We start from the raw sequence: 22,545 nt of genomic DNA, 5'->3' as shown, positions 1-22,545 counted from the left end.
AAGAAAAAAAAAACAGAGGAACACCCTCAATTCCACTAGGGGGCCAAGGAATGCCTGACCTTGGAAGGCAGACCTTAAAAAGCATTTGTGTTTTGGGGTGATTGGGACATGAAATACGGGCTTTGCAGATCTACTGATCTGTGAAACAGTCCTGTGGATGCATGTCTTGAGATGACACCCTTAGCATACAAAAAGGGAGGGTCTTTAAAACCAGGCAGTCTACCTAATAACTCTGGGGTCTACCTTTTTGATTGGACCTTGGCTCCTTGGCCTTGAAGACTTTGTGATTACAAAACATACTGCTAGGAACAATCAGCTGTAAATCAGCTCCTTTAAAAAGCCCCTGTTGAATGGAGGGATTATTCCAACAGCAGTAGAATGGCTAACATTTTGCCAGTGTGTACCTCACACTGCTATAATGTTGCGTTCTAAGTTCATGTATCATCACTATGTCTGCATTCACCACTTGATTTGCTTAGAGAGGTCAGATTTGGGACAAGTCCCAGAGCCCTGGCCTGTCTTGTGACTGATATGGCCTGCTCTCTTTCTTTTTCGCACCTGTGATACCAGCAACTGACTGACAAATCCAAGAAATTTTGAACCAGTCTGTTCAATTTCCTTCTCTCTCCTACTCTCTCATCTAAAGGGTGTTTCCACTCACAGAACTGCCACTCACTGGGTGTTAATTTTTTTCTACACCATGCTGGGTAGACTCTAGAGACTCTTATCCATGAAAATCCCGAGACCACTCATAATTACACTATCCGGTATCACTGAGAAGAGGATGTCTGGTTCCCTGTTTCCCTTTTCAACAGACTATTGAAAACGCCTTTTTTTAATACTTTAGCCAATCTTTTAGTCTTTAGTCTGGCCTTTTAGCAGCGTTTCGATGCTAGTTGAGGCAGTGAGGTCTGGCCATGGTGGTCTTCTGACCCTGTGCCATATTCTTCTCAGTCTTTGGTTTCTTGACAATGGCAGAGACATTTTGTGGGCCGAGCAGGAGGGCAAAAAGTTATGTAATCCTTCTGTCACTCTCATAGGCTCCACAAGCCTCCAATGTGCTGTTTCATGAATGAAAGAGGAAGAAATTAGGGGAGGAGTTGGTAATGCTTCATTGAGGGCTGAGTGGTGAGATGGACCAGGATCCCTCCTGTGCTTCCACTCATATTAAATAATAAAAACTTCAAATTTACTGGTCACATCGCTGAGTTGATGACTACATTACACTCCAATCCAATGACAGGTCAGTGAGTTCAGCTGAATGCTTGGGAACAATTTTGGTCAATAATTGATTATACATCTTAGCTGTGTTGTCCTACAAGGTATGTACGTAAATCTAGACAAGTTTATTCTCCATTTTCTTTGTTTTGTTGTTCGACTGTGTTAAGAGTATTAATATTATTACCTTGTTAGCTGATGAAATTTTACCTTATTTAATGTTTCAAAATAATAATATTTTAAAGTACTGATCCTATTATAAAGTTCCCTTTGTAAACTCTCTCTCTCTCTCTCTCTCTCTATATATATATATATATATATAGAGAGAGAGAGAGAGAGAGAGAGAGATGTATGTGTGTGTGTGTATATATATATATATATATATATATATATATATATATATATATATATATATATATAAAGCACCAAACTGGTAACTTATGGGTCAGGACTTTTAGGTATGCTAGCTGTGATGTGTATAACTATCAGTGCATGTTGTTTATTTTTTGGTGATTCCACTGGTTCTGTTAGACTTATTATCCTACCTTTGTGATGTATTGAAGTATGAAACTTATTGTGCTATTCACGTAAATGAAGCTAAATAAAAAGCTTTTACCTTAAGTCCATGTTGACCAAAAATGGTTAATAATATATCTATTATGTCTGTGATTTTACTCATTTATGAAAGACATTAGACTCCAATATTTTATTTTGATATTAAGACTAGTTAAGCATATATTTTTTAAAAAGACTAAAGGACTGTATGACCCATTCTGTTCTTTGTATGTAAACATGGAACTATATAAAACATTTCTTGCATTAATGCAGTGTAAGGTTATATATATATATATATATATATATATATATATATATATATATATATATATATATACATATATACATATATATATATACATATATACATATATATATATATATATATATATATATATATATATATATATATATATATATATATATAATATTTATATCATTAAGTATCTGTAGTGTTAACTGATTCATTTTTTTATTGCAAGAATTTGGTAGTTCCATTTCTGTCCAAAAGTATTTATTCTACAACAATATTATTCTACAACTCTCGGACTGACCACTATCCTGCAACTACTTCCAAAAATAGAGCTATTCTGATTCTGAAAAAGTTACACCTAGTCAGCAAAGAGCACATCTTATGTCTCGTTTTTCTGTGGATGTGAATTTTCACTGCTTGGTAATCATGCCATTTTGTCAGCCCCATGAGCCTGTGAAAACCAAGGTAAACTGTGATCAAACTCCCTGGCACTGAGGTTTGTCCTCAAACACAAAGACCTCCAGCCCTCGGGCCTATTCTGCTCAATGCCAACCCTTCATTCCCACAAGTTCCTTGTTAAAGCTAGAGTCTTTACTCTCCACCCCCTGCCTTTTCAGTGCTCAGTTGCAGTGGATGGAGGGTGAGTTGGTGCTGGCTGTCTGCCTCTCTGCTCGAGAGAGCGAGAGAGAGAAAGAGAGAGAGAGAGAGAGAGAGAGCGAGAGAGAGAGAGAGAGAGAGAACACATTCTCAAGGCTTCTGTCACTGCAGGATGCCATCATCGTTTGTTGTTTGAAACCTTAACTATGTCAAGGGAACAGTTATCTCCATCACCCCTGGGGAGAGAGACGGAGGTCTGGAATGTGCTTTGCTCAGACCCCTGTACATTGGACCTTTAGTCTGTGGGCCATGGAGTAGCCTCTTATTATCCAGTCTGTTTACTAATTTGTTAGATTCAGTTTCTAGAGGGATTTTTTTCTCTTTGGCCACACCAGTACTCTGTAGGGTCTGAGTGGCATGGAAAGCTTGAAGCCGTTAATGTAAGCTGACAGGAGTGAGCACAGTCAGAGAGTTTTCTGTTTGTGGGACAGAGAGAGCTCTTTCTTCATGCCTGTTCTGGGTCAGGACCATATCCCTCAATGCTGTAGTCTATCACTATGGCTTGGGAATTCAGCCCAACACAATGATATCGGCATGTGATATTTGCAGTAACGTAACATCTAAAATGTCCTTATACATATAATAATTGAAATTATTAAGAACAAAATCTTCGTAGACCATCTGTGTTAAATCATTTGTTTTGTCCAAGTCTACATTGTCCTCATCAAACATGTGGGCTGAGACAACTTTATTAGATGTTGGTAACACTTTCTTTTTTTAAGAACACATATTAGGAGTTGATTATGGTCCTGTTATTTGCTTAATAAAGTAGTAATAATAACAATGTAGACACTTGTAAAAGACATATTCAATCATACGCAATATATCATACACAATAAACACATTAAGACTTTGTTATGCAAAATATTGAACATGAATTCATAACCTAAACTCACATCTTGAGCACAGGTTATGATCAGGTCTGATCAGCGATGGCTGGGTCTCCTGGGCATGGATTTTTGATGATAAAGACCTGAAACACCTAGTGACCCCAGGAAACATCACTGATGATGTCTTCGAGATTACACAATTAGTTTACAATTGTCCACATTATACCTTTAGTTTCTGTGTAGCATAAAGTGACTTCTGCAGTTTGTGGCTGTAAATGCTACTCAAAGCTGAATAAGACACTGATAATCCAATATGTGTTCAATATGTGGTCTATATTCTAAAGTAGAATTTTCATTTAAATTAATTAGGGACTAAAGTGTGCTAATATGTTTTCAGTTATTCAGTTTGCTTCCCATTTTCATTTCTTTGTCAAAAATAGCAAGATAAAAAATTTACAAAAATGACCAAAGCTAAAAGATAAAGCAAAGATTTATAATCATATCATATATGAGGGTTCAAGCAATGTGCAAACAGAACAAGGTGAATCCAATGACAGAATAAAAACCAAAACCAGAAGTAAGAACCAGTCAAACCAATAAGCAGAGACAAGGCTCAGAAATGTCACACAGACTTCACAAAGAGTGTTTGAACAGTATACTGTGTAGGAATGATATGAGAGACAGATGTGCCTGACCACCTGTCTTGTTTGGTTCTTACAAGCAGGCAGAGATGCTGATGTGACAATAAATAAATTAATTAGCCTATAAATCAACTAAATAAACTCAGCAAAAAAAAAAAAAAAAGTCCTCTCACATTCAACTGCTTTTATTTCCAGCAAATTTCTTAACATGTGTAAATATTTGTATTAACATAAAAAGATTCAACAACTGAGACATAAACTGAACAAGTTTCACAGACATTTGACGAAGAGAAATGGAATAATGAGTCCCTGAACAAAGGGGGGGTCAATATTTAAAGTAACAGTCAGTATGTGGTGTAACCTCCAGCTGCTTTAAGTACTACAGTGCATCTCATCCTCATGGACTGCACCAGATTTGTCAGTTCTTGCTGTGAGATGTTCCCCCACTCTTCCACCACTCTATGATCCACTAAGGACCTACATTATATGACCCATTGTAATTGCTGCACATTGTTTACCAAATGAGCAAATAACTATGCTGACTTTGGGTGTTGCACTTTTTTTTTTTATTGGAATTACTATTTTTTCACTAGAATCCTGATCACCTTGTGCTACTTTATTTACAGTCCCACCCTTGTGCTGTGAGGTGTGGAGAGCATCAAAACACAGGTTCTAAAGGTCCCAAAGCGACCTTATGCATGTAATAGTCTTTGTGCACCAAAGAAGATATAAACTCAAAGAATTTAAATCATTTTTGCATGCCATGATAGACAATCGAGCTCTCTCTGAATGAGGACAAACGTTTATCTTAATCCCTTTACTCAGAATACAAAGTTAGTCACTTCTCTTTTGCTTTCTGTTTTTGTCTTTTTCATGAAATGTTTGTTCTTTGTCCCAGGAGAAAAGAATATCAGGGGCAAAATGGATCCACCCAATGGTTTGAATCGACCATTGGACATTGTGCCAAATACTGATGAGAAGATGAAGGACAGAGGCCAGTGGAGCAACAAGCTGGAGTTTGTGCTCTCTGTAGCTGGAGAAATTATTGGACTAGGCAATGTGTGGCGCTTCCCTTACCTCTGTTATAAAAATGGAGGAGGTAAGCCATGAAAGTACAAACAGTAGATTTGTCCATGATTGTTCTCATTTGCTTTGTACCAAACTGACATTTTTGTGCCTTAATGTTACAATAGCAGTGACCACATACAGTATTTAAATATGAACATTAACAACATTGTGCATAATTTAACTTAAAAAGTGGTTTAATAATGATTTTAAAAATGAAAAAACACTACTCATAAACCTTTCCCTACCTCTACTCCATCAGGAAAAACTGAATATTTATGTGAGACCGTTCATTTTCAGACATACAATACATACTTGTATTAGCATGATCTGCTCCTTTTTTTTAACAAAGGAGTATAAGAAGTCTTTATTGGTCACATATACAGTAGAGCACAGTGAAATTGTTTTCTTCGCATACTCCAGCCTGTCAGGAAGTTGGGGTCAGAGCGCAGCCATGATATGGCACCCCTGGAGCAGAGAGGGTTAAGGGCCTTGCTCAAGGGCCCAACAGTGGCAACTTGGCAGTGCTGGGGCTTGAACCCCCAACCTTCCGATCAGGAACCCAGACCCTTAACCACCAAGCCACCACTGCCCATGGCTGAGTATTTCCATTAGAATAAAAATTCTGTTTGCTAAACTTTTTTTTGCTTCAGCTAACGGATTGTTTCAGCAATGCATTTGAAAGTTCAAGAAGTACGCTCTGCTGTTTCATAAAATGCAGTATTGTTGCTTGTAAAACTAAAACCAAACAGATGTCGTAAGCTTGTATGTGTTGCCTTAACTTCCCTGTGCTGAAAGAATGATTTGTGGTATTTAGTATAAATTTGTCTGATGATGGGTTTTTAGATAAATGTCATTCTTATAACTAATTCCCAGCTTAGGGAACAGCTCAAACAAGGGGAAACAGCTCAGTTTAATGACACAGAGGAATGCTACCTACTTTTACTACCCATCATTACCTTGACCAGTAAATGTCATCTTATATCAATCCAAAATTTCCAGAACCCATTTTTATAGTTATAGTTTGCAAAAAAGGGAAATTTTCCTTGGCACCTTCGCTTTTGGCTTGCTCATTAAGGATCTACATCTAAATCTGTATTTCTGCAATGCTGCTTTATGAAATTCTCTCTTTGTACAAATAACAAAAATTAAACAAATTTAATAACGATCATTTTAAAGATGCTGAGTAAGGCATTGTTATTTTTATTCTGTTTTGTAATATTTTTTTCTACAAATAACCACTTTCTAAAACTGATTATTATAATAAATGTCTGTTGTGTCATAATTAGAGGTAAAAACAGTTATCATTTTCACTGTTTATATCCATCTTATCATCTAATACGTTAATAAGCTTGACTGAGAATCTTTGAGTTGTTTTTATGGTTGCCAGGTGGCTGCAAAATTGACCTCTTGATCTGTTGAGTTCTTGAAAACACAGCTTTCTCACTTACTCCCAGATGTTGTTTGATAAGTCACTGACATGTGTCCATGGAAGACAGACATCTTGGGGCTCTGGAAAAATATTAGTTCCATATAGCTAAATAAAACAATTACGAACAAGGTCTCTCTACTGTAATAATTCCTATATGATGCTGTATGTTTCCATTTGCCTCTGTTCATTTCTCAGGCTCTGTGTAACTTTTCTTCTGTGTACCACACAGGTGCTTTCTTCATCCCTTACCTAATCTTTCTCGCCACTTGTGGAATCCCTGTGTTCTTTCTCGAGACAGCGCTGGGTCAGTACACCAGTGAGGGAGGAGTTACCTGCTGGAGGAAAATCAGCCCATTGTTTGAAGGTTAGAACAGCACCTACAAAGACGTGTTGTGGTGCATTAATCACTTTTTTGTGTTTTAGAATCATGAAGTAAACCTGGTATCAGGGATGTTGCTCTATCAGAAAATGCAGGGCTTAGTCTATCAGCTCATCTTTAGGTTGAGGCATACTATCTTGCTGGCTGGATGTTATGAAACAGACTCGATGCGGAAGCAATTGCAGATGAATGTCTTTATTTACAACCAGAACTTAAACAGGGATCGCGGTCTTAACTGGAAAAGCTATAATCGAGGTACTAAACATGAGACTAGGTTCAAAACATGGAACAAACACATGGCACGAAAACACGACCGCTAGCATCCAGGTAGCTCACATATACTTGGCGTCTATACATGAATTTTTCGAACAAAGGTCAAACATAAAACGAGGTCTAAACATTAAACTGGAATCGTGGCATGAAACGAGAACAGGACATGGAACCTTAACCGTATTGACATCTGTACACTCTGTTCTAGCTTTACTCATTAACGCATTTAATTCTCGAACAAAGGTCAAACATTAAACGAGGTCTAAACATTAAACTGGAATCGTGGCATGAAACAAGAACAGGACATGGAACCTTAACTTTATCGACATCTATACACTCCATTCCAGCTTTACTCATTAACACATTTAATACTGCACCAAGTGCGCAGCAACACGATGGGTTTAAATAACGAATGTAACTAACCTTGAACGCTGACAGCTGGTAAGAATTAATACACACCCTCGCAAAACAACCAATGACTAAACAAGGAGGGGACAGAACAGAAACAAACGCACGTGTCCATTGTAAACAAAGTCTCCATAGTTCATACGCATTCCACGAGCGTGTGCTCGCTCTGGTTCGTGCACGCGCGTTCCTTCCGGCTCTATGTGCACGTCGCCGCCGCAGCGCCATCTGCAGGCGAGATTGTGACACTGGTAAAATAATTAAATCCAAAGCAGCTTCACTTTAATTTAAGCCTTAATTTAACCCATGGTTTTGTCCTGGTCATAATCAAGATACAAGGCAATAATACTTAATAGCCCATTTTATTTTCCTGCTCCTTTCCTGTTGAGTTTCCTGGCATAAAAAACAGATCTACAATTCAATTTAATAATATGGTATATCCATGTGACAAACTAGTTCCTCACCAGCCTTGGAATTAATAAACAAGTAATAAATAAATAAATTAATTAATTGATAAACCACTCTCCATTTCCAGGAAACCGGAAAGTAGAACGTCCTCTGTCTTGAAGACTTTCCAGTGCTGTAACAATTACTGACCTACAAAGCACTGATGCCCAAGACATCATCCATAGCTGTTACAATAATTGACTCCTAAGAGGAAATGTCACCATATCAATAATTAGACATTTTTCTATGTTAAATAATGTTTATTATTAGCTTAACATTTCATATGTGGAGTGGTTTAATATAAACCTTTGATATAAACCACTACTGTCAAAGCCTTGCTATTATAGAAAATTAATCAACACCTTCTGACCAATCAGAACTGAGAATTCAGCAACACTGTGATATCATACTTAATAACAAATCTTATCATTTGTTGTAATGTATAGCAAATGAAAGCAATACTGGTGTAAGCATTGCTACTGAAAACTAAGACAGATACACTGGTTGGTGCTGATACTGTTGCAGCAGAACCATGTTGCTTTGGCGTTGCTTTTAGATGGCTTTTAATACAAATTACTACATTTAATACAATAATGTTATATTGTGCATAATGTTATATCATTTAAAGCATGTAGGAGGTTAAATATACAGATATCAGACTAATGCAGAGATTGAAAGGCATTAAGGAGAAAACATGCAGAAGGTCATTGTTCACCAGCCATGTGCTGTGGTATAGATTTTTTGCATTTGCCATGGTTTCCCACTGTAAACACTATAAAATACAACATTCATGCTATATTGTGCAGTCTAGATCTAAAATTAACATTATATGAATTTTATTTAAAAGTTTAAAACACGATAAATAAATGCCAAATCATTTTGTGTTTACTGAATAACTCATGAATCACTAGACATACTGTATATGTAGCATGTCTGCATTAGAATTAAACAAGAAATTTCAGGGACATGAAATCAAGGGAGAAAAGAACACCATATATCAAACAAAAAGACACTGAATATCACATTTCTATTTTGTCCAGTTCTTTCCCTCATTGGTATTAAAGTGTGTTTTACTTTTTAATCAAGCTACTGCATTATTTTTCAGAGATCCATTGTCCAAATTAGGTCTATGCTTCTGTGCTGGATTTCATGCTAGTGAGGATGCAATGCTTTGTGGAATTTTCCCCCATTCATCCATTACGCATTTCTTCTGTATGGGCTTTCATTGCCTTATTTTGCGCTTCATATTGCGCCGCACATTCTCAATTGGAGACAGGTTAGGACTACAGGCAGACCATGCTAGCACCCGCACTCTCTGCTTACGCAACCATCCACGTGTAATGCATGTGGAATGTGGTTTGGCGTTGTCCTGCTCTGGATGGCAGCATATGTTGCTCCTAAATGTGTACATATCTTTCTGCATTAATGGTGCCCTCACAGATGTATATGTTACCCATGCCATGGGCACTAGCACACCCCCATACCAAGATGCTGGCTTTTGGACCTGACACGGATAACAACTTGGATGGTCCTTTCCTCTTTGGCCCAAAGAACATGATGGCTGTTTTTTTCCAAAAACTGTTTGAAATGTTAACTCATCGGACCACAAAACACGATTCCACTGTGCTATTGTCCATCTCAGATGAGACCGAGCCCAGAGAAGTCTGCGGCACTTCTTGACAGTGTTGATGTATGGCTTCTGCTTTGCATAGTAAAGCTTTAACTTGCATCTGTGGATGCAGCGGCGAATGGTGTTGACTGACAAAGGTTTACCAAAGTATTCCCAAGCCCATGTCTGGATTTCCATTACAGACTCATGATGCGTTTTAAGACAGTGATGTCTGAGGGATCGGAGATCACACACATTCAAATTCGAAGTGGTATTCGGCCTCACCCTTTACGCAGTGAGATTTGACCAGATTCCTTGAATCTTATTTATATTGTGCACTTTAGAAGTTGAGATGCCCAAAATCCTACTGATTTGTCTTTGGGGAATGTTTTTCTCAAAGTGTGGGATTATTCGCTGACGCATCTGCTGGCAGATTGGCGAGCCTCGACCCATCCTTGCTCTTGAAGGACTAGGCCTTTTTGGAGGCTCTTATATACTATGATTAGACGATTACCTCACCTGTTTCACATCACCTTCTTATTTCAGCTTGTTACATCACTATTAGTCCTAAATTGCCCCTGTCCCAACTTTTTTGGAACGTGTTGCATGCATCAATTTCAAAATAAACTTTTATCTTAAAAAAAATATGCAGTTTATTAGGTAAAATATCAGATACTTTGTCTTTATACGTTTTTTTGTTTAACCCTCCTATTATGTTAGAAAAAAGTTACATCCATTATGTTATCCATCCATCCATCCATTTTCTATACCGCTTATCCTACTGGGTCACGGGGAACCTGGGGCCTATCCCAGGGAGCATGGGGCACAAGGTAGGGTACACCCTGGATGGGGTGTCAATCCATCGCAGGGCAATCCATTATGTTATGGGTCAAAATGACTTTCACAGTTTAAATACACACAAAAACAGCAAAGAACAGCTTAAAACAGTAAACCTTTACTAAATAAAGAGATATTTGCATATACATTCATGACCTTAAATGAGGAAAGTCAAAATTTCAAAGAGAAAAAGAGAGATTAACCAGTGTTGCAGACATCTCAAATGTGGAAATGGGTCAAACTGACCCTTAACATAATAGGAGGGTTAAACACAAGTCAAAGTACATTTACAAATCACTCCTCTTTGTTTTTATTAGCATTTTCTATACTGTCCCAACTTTTTCAGAATAGGGGTCATAGAACATCACTATGTTTGTATGTTTGTTTTTAAATGTATATCAATCTAGGATATTTTCTCACTTACTTAGACTTACAGACATTTAGATGGACATAAAGTTGCCTTCGATCTCAGTCATCATGAAAATACTAAAAATGTTTTTCCTCCTGATTCAACCCTTTAAACCTTTTGTTTGTTTGTTTTTTACCATTGGCCAGAAGTATCCAACAATAGCCCTGCCTCTGTTGTCTTTTACACAATAATGGTTGCCAGTAGTTGGCAGGGTTATTGTGAAACTCAGTTAGGACAGACTTCTTTTCATCCTCAGTCATAACAGAGAGGTGCATGTTCTGTAATTTTGTTAGTTCTGTTACAAAACAGTCAGTTATCTGAAAATGTGAAATAAGTTCATACTGTATATATTTCCACCAAGGATTTTTTTTTCTGCCAGTTTATAAAATGGTGTTACATTTACTGTATACATTTATGGCAATTGGTAGACAACCTAATCCAGAGCCACTTACATTTTTCTCATTTATACAATGATACAAGCAGTTGAGGGTTAAGGGCCTTGGTCAAGAGCTCAGCAGTGGCAGTGCTGGGATTAAAACTCGCTGACCTATTTTTAACTTTGGTGATGAAATTAAAAGGAGCTACAAGGCTGATTTTTTGTTTGTTTGTTTTAACAAGAAATACAAGAACACACAGCACATAAAGCATAAATATTAGCCTGGCTACCACTGATGAAATTTTCGGACATGTATATATTTTGCCTTGCATTCTTTTGCTATAGTTGTGGATAAACAATTTTGTCTATGGTATTCCAGCTAATAATTAGCTTAGCACACTATTTTATGGGCATTATGGTGAAGAGATATTATTAAAATAGGTAAAATTGTTGGACAGTGAATACAGGTGTTTCCACAAGTATTCTGAGAATATTTTGATGCAAAACTGTTATCACTGCACATTTTCAGAACATTGGTTTGTAACCTTACACATAACCATCTGGGAACCTTGAGTTGCTACAGTACAGTGTAATAAAATGGTGGTAGGCTATACAAATTGCTCAATACCTAACAAGAGTTTCTCTTTTTTAACTACAGGCATTGGTTATGCCACCCAAGTCATAGTAGCCTTGTTGAATATCTACTACATAATCGTTTTGGCCTGGGGGATCTTTTATCTGTCCTTCTCCTTCTCTTGGGACCTGCCATGGTCCTCCTGCAACAACACCTGGAACACAGGTGTGCTGGTTTCAAATCGATTCATCATCCCTTATTTGACTTTGAGTAATGTACCACTGTATGCAACAGTGCAAATGCAAGTAATGCAAAATAATTTTTATGATTGTGTCTTCCTCAGAATTTTTACTAATAGCAAATTATATTGTTTAGATGAATGCGTGGAATTTCACCGAAGAAATGATTCTATTGACCAGTGTCATCTGGAGAATGCAACTTCCCCAGTTATTGAATTTTGGGAGTAAGTATATTAGTGTTTTCACGCCCACCCACATCTTTGATAAAATAAATAACTTTGTCTGTGTTTAAGGCTAAACAGGGTACTGACTTATTGCTCCAAATATTTTAAAGAAAAACTTTAGTTGTAAGTAAGTAAGTAAGTAAGTAAGTAAAATTTATTTATATAGCACGTTTCACACAGCAAAGCTGACCAAAGTGCTGCACAGAGTAAGGAAAGTAACATAGAAACAGAATTAGACCAAATAAAAACAGACAATGGACAATAGAAAAAGTTGATTAAAAAATTTGTTTAAACAATTAAAAATTTGATCAAAAAGCCTGGCAGAAGAGATAAGTTTTAAGCCTGTTTTTAAAAGTGGTAATAGAAGGCGCAAGGCGGATGTCCAGTGGCAGTTGATTCCATAGACGGGGGGCAGCAACAGCAAAAGCTCTATCCCCCTTTGTTTTTAACCGGGAACGAGGGACATGCAAAAGAAACCTATCAGAAGATCTTAGACATCTGTTTGATGAATGTGGTTTAAGAAGATCCTCGAGATAGGAAGGAGCTTGATTATTAAGAGTTTTAAAAACAAACATCAGAATCTTAAACTGAATCCTAAAACGGACTGGGAGCCAGTGAAGCGATGCTAAAATTGGGGTGACACGATCAAGTGTCAAGTGACACGATTTAGTTGTGTGTTTAAAACATAATGGTTGCTATGCTATGCTTAATTAGTGCTATTTATTTGCTTTTTCTGCCCTTGTGAATTGCATGTTCTGATTTCCCAAGAGAATCAAAAGGCTATGTCTCATGTTCTTGTGTATACTGAGAATCCTCTTTACAAGGGAGGGGACTCATGAGGATAATTCTCATAAATTGTTTTTTACAAAAAAAAAAAGGGCCTTTAATGCTGACTCTGCCCCATTTGAATGTTATAATTTCTCTGTTGTGCATGTTCAGGAGAAGAGTCTTACGGATCTCCTCAGGTATCGATGAGATTGGAGAGCTGCACTGGGACATGGCCCTCTGCCTGCTTCTTGCTTGGATCCTTTGTTACTTCTGCATTTGGAAGGGTGTCAAGTCCACTGGGAAGGTAAGTTGAAGATGATGGGGTTGATTATCTGTTAAAAGAGAGAGAGAGAGAGCTTTACCTACACTGTTGAAAAGGGAAGCTTTCCCTATACTGTTGTATTGCTATTAATGAAAAGAAATATGAGTTAGAATTTGTTGTGAACAGAGATGAGCATTAATGCTTGTATCTATGTAACTGTGACTTCCCAGGTTGTTTATTTCACTGCAACCTTCCCGTATGTTATGCTGCTGATTCTGCTAATCAGAGGGATTACTTTGCCAGGGGCATCACGAGGCATCCAGTTTTATCTTTACCCAGACCTCGGGCGTCTGGCAGACCCACAGGTATTCAGATCTACTCAGATAACATCCTTCAGATGTATGCTATGATGTTGTATACACTCCTGGGCAAAGAAAAACAAATGGGCCAAGGCCAAAATGCTAAATATTAATCTTTTAATGTTTTTAACAACAAATCATTGGTCAAAAAATTTGCAAGAATTAAACAAATGCACCCCTGAGACCTCCTGTGCCACCATTTGCTCATTTAGTTTTGCTGCAGTGAACTGTTTGGGGAAAAGCTAGAAACAGGGAAATTCACTTATATAGTCTTCTTGTACGCAAAGGTGAAATCATAATAATGATTAAAATGTTTGATGGAAAATTTAGACTAATATACAGTGCTGTGAAAAAGTATTTACCCCATCCTGATTTCTTCTGGTTTGTGTATAATCTCATAATAAATAGTTTTAGATCTTCAAATAAAATACAACATAAAACAAAGGTAACCTGAGTAAATACACAATATAGTTTTTCTTTCTTTCTTTCTTTCTTTCTTTCTTTATTTATTTATTTATTTAATTAAAGCAACAAAAGTAATCCAACACAGATCACCCATGTGAAAAACTAACTGCCCCCTTAAACTTAAAATCTGGTTGTAACTGCAACCAAATGTTTCCAATGACTGGAGATTAGTCTTTCACTTACTTCTAGGACTAGGATTTACTCCTATGCTTTGGATCATTGTCTTGCTGCATAATCCAGTTGTGCTTGAGTTTCAATTTACGGACTGAAGACCAGACATTATCCTTTAGGATTTTCTGGTAGAGCAGAATTCATGTTTCCCTCAATTGTTGCCCAATAGCATCCCCACACCATCACACTTCCTCCACCATGCTTGACCGTAGCTATGATGTTCTTTTTGTGGAATCCGGTGTTTGGTTTACGCCAGATGTAACGGGACCCCTGTCTTCCAAACAGTTCCACTTCCAACTCATCAATCCTCAGAACATTGTGTGAATGTGTGTTTTGGCAAAACTCAGACAAGCTTTAATGTTCTTCTGGGTTAGCAGTGGTTTTCACCTCGCCACTCTTCCATGGATGCTATTTTTGCCCAGTGTCTTTCTGATAGTGGAGTCATGATCAGTGACCTTTATTGATGCAAGAGAGGCCTGTAAGTCCTTTGATGTAGTCATTGGCTCTTTTGTGACTTCCTGGATGAGTCGTCGCTGTGCTCTTGGAGGAATTTAGGAAGGACGCCCACTTCTGGGAAGGTTCACTACTGTGCTGAGCTTTTTTATTTGGAGATGATGGCTCTCACTGTGGTTCTTTGGAGTCCCAGAGCCTTTGAAATAGTTTTGTAACCCTTCCCAGACTGATGTATTTCAATCACCTTCTTCCTCATCATTTCTGGAATTTCTTTCAACTTTGGCATAGCGTATTACTGGGTAAGAGCTTTTAACCAACTTCATGCTGTTGAAAAAGTTGTATTTAAGTGTTGATTTAATTGAACTGGGTTTGCAGTAATCAGGCCTGGTTGCGTTTAGTCCAGCTGAATCCCATTATGAATGCAGTGTCATAGATTTGGGGAATTAGTAACTACAGGGGCAAATACATTTTCATGCAGGCCCAGTTGGTATTGGATAACCTTTTTGTGTCAATAAATAACATTATCATTAATTTTGTGTTTATTCAGGTTGCCTTTGTTTTATCTTAGATTTTGTTTTAATTTCTGAAATATTTTAGTATGAGATATACACAAAAACAGAAAAAAAAAATTAAAAAAAACTTTTTCACAGCACTTTATGTCTGGATGTACAAAATTAAAATAAAGTAAAAAATAAATGTGTCCTCAAGTTTACCCACAAGGCTTAAGCATTTAAAGAAATTAAAGGGAAATGCTATCCCATACTAAGTTACTTTATTTATTTGTTTAATTCTTGCAAATTTTTTTGACCAATGGTTTGTTGTTAAAACCGTTAAAATCTTAATATTTTGCCATTTAGGGCTTGGCTTGCCATTGTTTGTGCCCAGGAGTGTAGGAGTTGAAAAAACAAACCCAGTTTCTACATATGTTCTATAAAGACGCCACAGTCAGAATTCACAAAGCATTTATAACATTTTTACAACTAGAAAAGGCTCAAATCCCACAAAGGCACTTAACTGAAGTGTACCACTCACTTCTTTTGTTGGATTATGGACAGTTTTGCAGTTCTTCTAATGCTTTCTCGGGTAAAAAAAAAAAAAAGAGTGCAGATTTTTCTTTCACCTCTATATGCTGGAATGGGTTGGCCAGGTGTTTATTGTATCCTAAAGCTGGTCACCCTGCATGAAAACAATGTTTGTTTCATCTCTCCGGAGTGTCCTGCTGTGCACTTTGACGTCTGCTCCAGTTTCCCCATCTGTTACAAAATGAGGGATACCCCATGGGAAGAAAAACAGGGACGTGTTCAAAAGAGCAAAAGGACAAACCAATTTAGTATTTATCTTTTATCTGCTTAAATCTTTGTCTTAATTGTGTCTTAATTTTAAATGTTTTTTTTTTTTTTTTAAATGTAGTTGTTTAAAATACATAAAGTATGTTGATATCTCATTGACTTTTCATATAATTAGCTTAAATATAATCTATAATCTGAATAATTGAATAGATTATATTGTATCTTGAATAGATTTTAACCACATGTATTTACATTTGTAATCAAAACCCATTTCTATTTAGCCAGATTAAAATCTGATTGTTGTAATATTTAACCTCCACCTTCCTCTGTTGTTCCTCATTGTGTTGTTGCAATTTTTCATCCTATCTCAAACTTTCTAAAGTTTAAATGATCAAATCAACCTGCATTTTGTATGATGTGGATAATCCCTATCCATATATGATCCTGATACTCAATATGAATGAAACAAAGTGTAAATGGGGTCAAACTCACTAAGGCAGTATATGTCGGTTCCTGAATTTCCCCACCTGACTCAAGAGCTATTATAATGACATACTGATAATATGTGAGGGGGTAAGACAATTGGTTTCAATTAGTTTTACTGGGCAAAGTGGCAATGAATATGATGTGTCTATAAAATGAGGTGCAAAAGTGAAATGCAATGTAGCAGCTTTTTCTATGAAATGGTTAAAGTTGAACGTGATTCAACACAACAAGGCACGCAAAAATGCAACAAATTGTGGAATATATTACAGGCACTGAGAGGTAAAGAAACCTTCAGACAGGACAAATTAAAAGACATTTTAGCTCTATCTTTCCAGTTTTGTAATATGACCTTTTTGTCTACTGTTAGTGAGGTTAGCAGACATGTCTTTCACAGTGAAGTGTCTTGAAGTACATTTAGGAGTACTAAATCATAGGTTACTTGAGTTCTAATTTCTTTGAACTTTCCCAGGTATGGATGGATGCAGGAACGCAAATTTTCTTCTCTTATGCTATTTGTCTGGGCTGCTTGACAGCACTGGGCAGCTACAATAAATACAACAACAACTGCTACAGGTAAGACCATTGAAAGGGTGACAAAATTCGATCCGACATAAAATATGCTTGTTTTGTTGCATATTACACGCATACATACCTACACAGGGGTGGAAAAGTACTGGGAATTATACTTAAATATAGACGAATATAGATGAAGATACATTTGTAGAAGTATAAAAAGTAGGAAGTATCAGGCCAAGAAGGTTCTCAAGTATCAAACAATTATTAAAAAAGTAAAAGTGATGTACAAAGTAACTTTTATTACACATCCAAACCCGTGAAAAGACATTTTCCATTTTAAAGCAACTATTCCATTTTGCATGAAAACATCACTCAATCTCTGTAAGTTTGCTGGTCTTTTTTATACCCACAGAGATTGCGTGGCTTTATGCTTCCTGAACAGTGGTACAAGTTTTGTAGCTGGATTTGCTATTTTTTCTATCCTGGGTTTCATGTCTTTCGAGCAGAATGTCCCTATTTCAGAGGTAGCAGAATCAGGTATGTACTGCCTTTCAAATAGTGTTTTTGCTTTGAGACCTTTAATATAAACAGGGTCTGGAAAAAAGAGATATGCTGAAGATGTATTTTCAACTAAATTACAACAATTGCATGCAACATGAATACAATAGGGGGCAGTGAAGGCTTAGCGGTTAAGGCTATGGGTTACTGATCGGAAGGTCAGGGGTTCAAGCCCTGGCACTGCCAAGCTACCACTGTATGGCCCTTAACCCTCTCTGTTGTATCATGTCTGACCCTGTGCTCTGCGAAGAAAAGAATTTCACTGTGCTGTAATATATATGTGCCTAATAAATACTCATTATCATTATGAATACAGTGAATGCTGAGTCAGCATATATAACCTAAATAGAAGACCATAATTGGCAAAATATGCAACAGACAATCAACTCAGTCACTCAGTCAGTATCCTGACCCATACATTACATATGAACATAAGAATACTCTAGTGAGAGTGTTATCTTCACCATCCATGATAACAGTCCATGATGTGTTAATTTGTGTAAAAACTGTTTATTTATGTTCCAGGCCCTGGGTTGGCTTTTATTGCTTATCCACGTGCGGTTTCCATGATGCCTTTCTCTCCTCTATGGGCCTGTTTCTTCTTCATTATGATTGTGCTGCTCGGCCTGGACAGTCAGGTAAAACACAAAAGCAATCAATTGTTGAATGAAAAAAAAGCAATGACTTGTGTATGCTTTATTGTCACAGTGACTTTTCCCTTAATTATATATTACTACAATAATTAGCTTAAGTAATGACTTTCAGTAGTAGTCAACATTAGTTATGAGAACCTATTGACAAAATAGGCTATTGAATATCTACTAAATATAATAAAAGCATCTATATAGTTATCAATAAATTGTTATAAATAGTAGATTTTCCTGATTCTCAAAAATCATACTAACCTGTTCAGGAATATAGAGATTTATGAAGTAGCTGTACACCCCTACTTTAAACAATTATTGCACTTATGGTACTATTTGAAGGTTATGAGTTTCACCTTTTTTTTCTCATCCAATTGTAATGCAGTGATTTTCCATTGCATGAAGGATTCATACTAGAACAGACTTAATTTGGCTCTTAATTTGATGTCTCAGTTCGTCTGTGTGGAGAGTCTGGTGACGGCGATAGTTGACATGTACCCGTCAGTGTTCCGTCGTAAAAACCGTCGAGAACTCCTCATCCTTGCTGTGGCCTTCCTTTCCTTTCTCATGGGATTGATCATGCTGACAGAGGTAGGGCACTGACAGTGCAATCGCATGTTTACTGGCTAGAAAACTCAAACAATTGCACCATATATACTATGTAAGCAAACATGACACTATAAGACACCAGCATATAAAAAGGACACACTTGTTCGTCCAGTCAGATGTGGACTGGTAGCCAAGATGTCAAATAAGAGAAGAAGAAAAAAAAGAGAAAATGTCAAGGGCCTATCTCTCTCTCTCTCTCTCTCTCTCTCTCTCTCTCTCTCTCTCTCTGTCTCTCTCCCTACCTATCTATCTATCATATGCACAGGGTGGAATGTATGTCTTCCAGCTGTTTGACTACTATGCAGCAAGTGGGATGTGCCTCCTCTTTGTTGGCATTTTTGAGACTATATGCATTGCCTGGATTTATGGTGAGATCACATTTTCTCTTTTCATTTTTTTCTTATTTACTTTGCATTTTCTGACTCTTTCATGTTAAACTGCTAGGCCACTGGAATAATTACTGATAACTGTCTAAAGAGGTTTATTGTTACAGTCTTGGTGTATATTATTTAAGTGTAGCCTGTCATACTACTGCTTCATTATAAATGTATTAACTGCAACATAAAAAAATATGAAGTGAGAATAGTCAGCATTGCGTCTCACTGTGTTCACTTTCCTCGGCTGTACGCAATGCTGATCGATAATTATCAGTACCACGGTGGATTAATTAGGATGTTTATATAGACTTAACCATTAAACGTTTGGGAAGTTCTCAAAATAAATAATTATGTTTACCAATATGAACACATATGAACACATAATAGTTCCCAGACACACCTAGCACAGCAGTGTCAAACTAGTGCTCTACAGAAATTTCAGATACACCAAGTTCAGCCCATGAGCCTGGTAATTAGTTTAAGTATTGACTCAGGTGTGCTAACTGAGCAGTAATGCTAAACTTTGCAGAGCTGTGTAAAATTAGTAACAAGAAAAACTATACAACAGAGTTCCCTAATTCCCATCCTTTAAAACGCATTTATCTTATAAGGAAAAATATCAGGGGAGATACTAAGGTCAACTGAACTTGTAAAAATGAGCAAGTTTGAAGAAAGCTTAAAAGATGTTTGCCCTGGATTCCATTCAATAGCATGGGAATGGGCGGTGTTAAAAATGTTTTACTTCACCCAGACACTAGAGGACCTCAGACATTTTGGCTTCACTTTTGACTCCCTGTTACAACATGCACCCTTACATACAGTTATTGTGTCAGCCTCATTCACTGTATATCCAAACACAAAATATTTATTTTCTTATACACTTACAAACCTTCACTGATTTTACTCAAACTTGATATAACTTTATAATTCACAGTTTTAACAAAAGTTTATTTACAGTGACGCATGATCATGAACTTACCAAACGTTTGGCCTTCGTTTTGCTAGCCATAATATGCTAACTATTATTATTGTAACACTTTTAACATTTGATGACATTTAAGACTATATTACAAACCTCTCCTCAATTGTTCAAAATAAAGAGCCCAAGTTTAAAAATAAATAAATAAATAAATAAATAAATAAATAAATACATAAATAAAATGTTCATGTTTTATATATAGTCTGATCATACAAACATGTTATTAATATTATAGTCCAAAAATCATTGTTAGGTGCTGATCGTTTTTATGACAATATTGAGGACATGATTGGTTATCGACCTGGACCTTACATTAAGTACTGCTGGTTGTTCCTGACTCCAGCCACCTGTTTTGTAAGTTTCTCTAATTTGTACTTGATATGTCTGTTATTTATTTATTTTTTAATTAGCTAATGTTGGTGTTAAAAACTAAAATTTATCATTCCAAATTTATCTATTAGAATATACCACCATGCATTACTACTAGCTACTCTTTATTCACCATAATTTACTAATGTAGATTTAAGCCACTTGCATTTATTTGTCATTAATATATTTGTCCCTGTAGGGCACCTTTGCTTTCTCTTTGATCAAATATACCCCACTAAAATACAACAATGAGTATGTGTATCCATGGTGGGGTTATGCACTGGGCTGGCTTCTAGCTTTGTCGTCCATGGTCTGTATCCCTCTATGGATCGTGTATAAGATGGGCACTGCGGAAGGAACACTAAGAGAGGTGGGAATACTACTGCAACATGCAAGACATCAATGCGACAATTTGTTTTTACCTCTTCTACTACTTCTCTCCTTCTTTCTATCCTTAGAGATTCCATGAGCTGACCACACCATCCCCTGATCTGCCCATAACACGACAGGAGCAGGAAAAACTACAGGTTATCTTTGCTGCTGATAGGGAAGGTGTTCCCCTGAGAAAAGCTTCTACCAAGGCTGGATACTTTCCTGTCAGTGAGAAGGAATCGCAATGCTGAATTATTTAATGGCAAGAGACACTATGGACCACTATTTTTCTATAAAAGTGGTCCTTGGAACCCTTACATTAATACCTCACACTGCTGACGACAGTCAAATAGTACCAAACAGAGGGGATATGAAATCCGGATCTTAGAAAAAGCTATGTTGCCCTCTATGGGCACCTTTTTGATTGACATCTATTTTCTCCAGAGGTGTGGGCCATTTTCCTGTTAATCCACTGCATCTACTGCAAACCTGAACAGGATAAATCAGTTACTGAAGATGAAGGAATGAATAAAGGTTCCCTACTACTTTTAGATTTAAACCTGGGCATAGGGATGAGGGGCATTGAGTTATTGACAAAGACTGAATGTGGTTCAACATTTTCCATATTTTTTGGTAGATATATTTTTTTTAGGGGGTATTTTCCCCCTTTTTCTAGCACTGTCTATATTTTGGAGTCTGGCTGTTTAACATAATTGGTTGTTCCTAAAAATGTGTAATAAAATAGACACGTATACGCCACAAATTGTGTCATAAACTGACAAGATTTTGTATTAAATATATTATATATAATATAACATTTCATTTCAATGCAGAATTCAATATTGTTGCCAAATTTAACATAGGTCTAGGTATGTGTGGCTGTGTTTTATTATTATTGCATGTTAAACCACTACACAATCTATTTGTGTCTTTATAATTGGAATTCACTTTACAGTAGGAGTTCACTAAAGGACAGAAAGCTTTATGATATTTCAAATTGAACATAAAAACACAATGGAATTCACCCACACGAATGTGCTGGAATTGGCATAAAAGACCCAAATGGCCAGTCATCATTTTATTTTCAATTTGTATATCCCAGAATTTTCCCAGTGATACAGATTTACACAATACAGTGCAGTCCACTTTAGAACACAAAATATGTTGTGGTACTTGTAATCAGTAATACAAGTGCAATCTTATTACATGAGCAAAGTTGTAAACTGAACAAACCAGACACTAATTGATTATTCATTTATTAATGAACAATTAATTGTTAATTAAACTATTAATTCTAAGCCACAAATCTTCATTAAAACAAGTTGCATACTCTGAAAATAAGAATACAGCCTAGCCTAGTCTAACATTATTATTATTATTATTATTATTATTATTATTATTATTATTATTATTATTAGCCTACTTTCTGGTGAAAAGATATGCCGAAT

At 36.6% G+C, this 22,545-nt stretch overlaps 1 protein-coding gene across 4 annotated transcripts; it reads left to right on the top strand.

The window, feature by feature from the left end:
• Window positions 1–588: 588 nt before the first annotated feature.
• Window positions 589–22,420, top strand: slc6a13 (solute carrier family 6 member 13). Of its 4 annotated transcripts, none has more exons than XM_053641789.1 (14): window positions 589–1,243; window positions 5,053–5,253; window positions 6,881–7,015; window positions 12,042–12,420; window positions 13,360–13,492; window positions 13,681–13,815; window positions 17,143–17,246; window positions 17,602–17,726; window positions 18,273–18,385; window positions 18,845–18,982; window positions 19,266–19,368; window positions 20,610–20,710; window positions 20,925–21,095; window positions 21,184–22,420. In XM_053641789.1, exons 1-14 carry the CDS (start codon window positions 1,213–1,215, stop codon window positions 21,346–21,348), a joined length of 2,034 nt encoding a protein of 677 aa, XP_053497764.1. In that variant the 5' UTR covers window positions 589–1,212; the 3' UTR covers window positions 21,349–22,420. The 4 variants fall into 4 exon arrangements, with proteins under 4 accessions (XP_053497764.1, XP_053497765.1, XP_053497763.1 ...); XM_053641790.1 differs by lacking the exon at window positions 589–1,243 and having other exon boundaries at window positions 3,994–5,253; window positions 12,042–12,182; window positions 12,333–12,420; XM_053641788.1 differs by lacking the exon at window positions 589–1,243 and having other exon boundaries at window positions 3,994–5,253.
• Window positions 22,421–22,545: the final 125 nt, after the last annotated feature.

The sequence above is a fragment of the Ictalurus furcatus genome, chromosome 14, assembly GCF_023375685.1.
Source record: "Ictalurus furcatus strain D&B chromosome 14, Billie_1.0, whole genome shotgun sequence".
Lineage (NCBI taxonomy): Eukaryota > Metazoa > Chordata > Actinopteri > Siluriformes > Ictaluridae > Ictalurus > Ictalurus furcatus.
Note: the sequence above shows the minus strand (reverse complement) of the source record. Positions and strands in the feature narration are given on the sequence as shown.

Excerpts from the sequence above, each read along its gene's own strand:
- slc6a13 (XM_053641788.1), top strand. The coding sequence starts at position 4,944 with ATGAGGACAAACGTTTATCTTAATCCCTTTACTCAGAATACAAAGTTA. Across the intron at positions 19,369-20,609 it reads ATGCATTGCCTGGATTTATG|GTGCTGATCGTTTTTATGAC; the intron begins GTGAGATCACAT and ends AATCATTGTTAG. Across the intron at positions 21,096-21,183 it reads CGGAAGGAACACTAAGAGAG|AGATTCCATGAGCTGACCAC; the intron begins GTGGGAATACTA and ends TTCTATCCTTAG.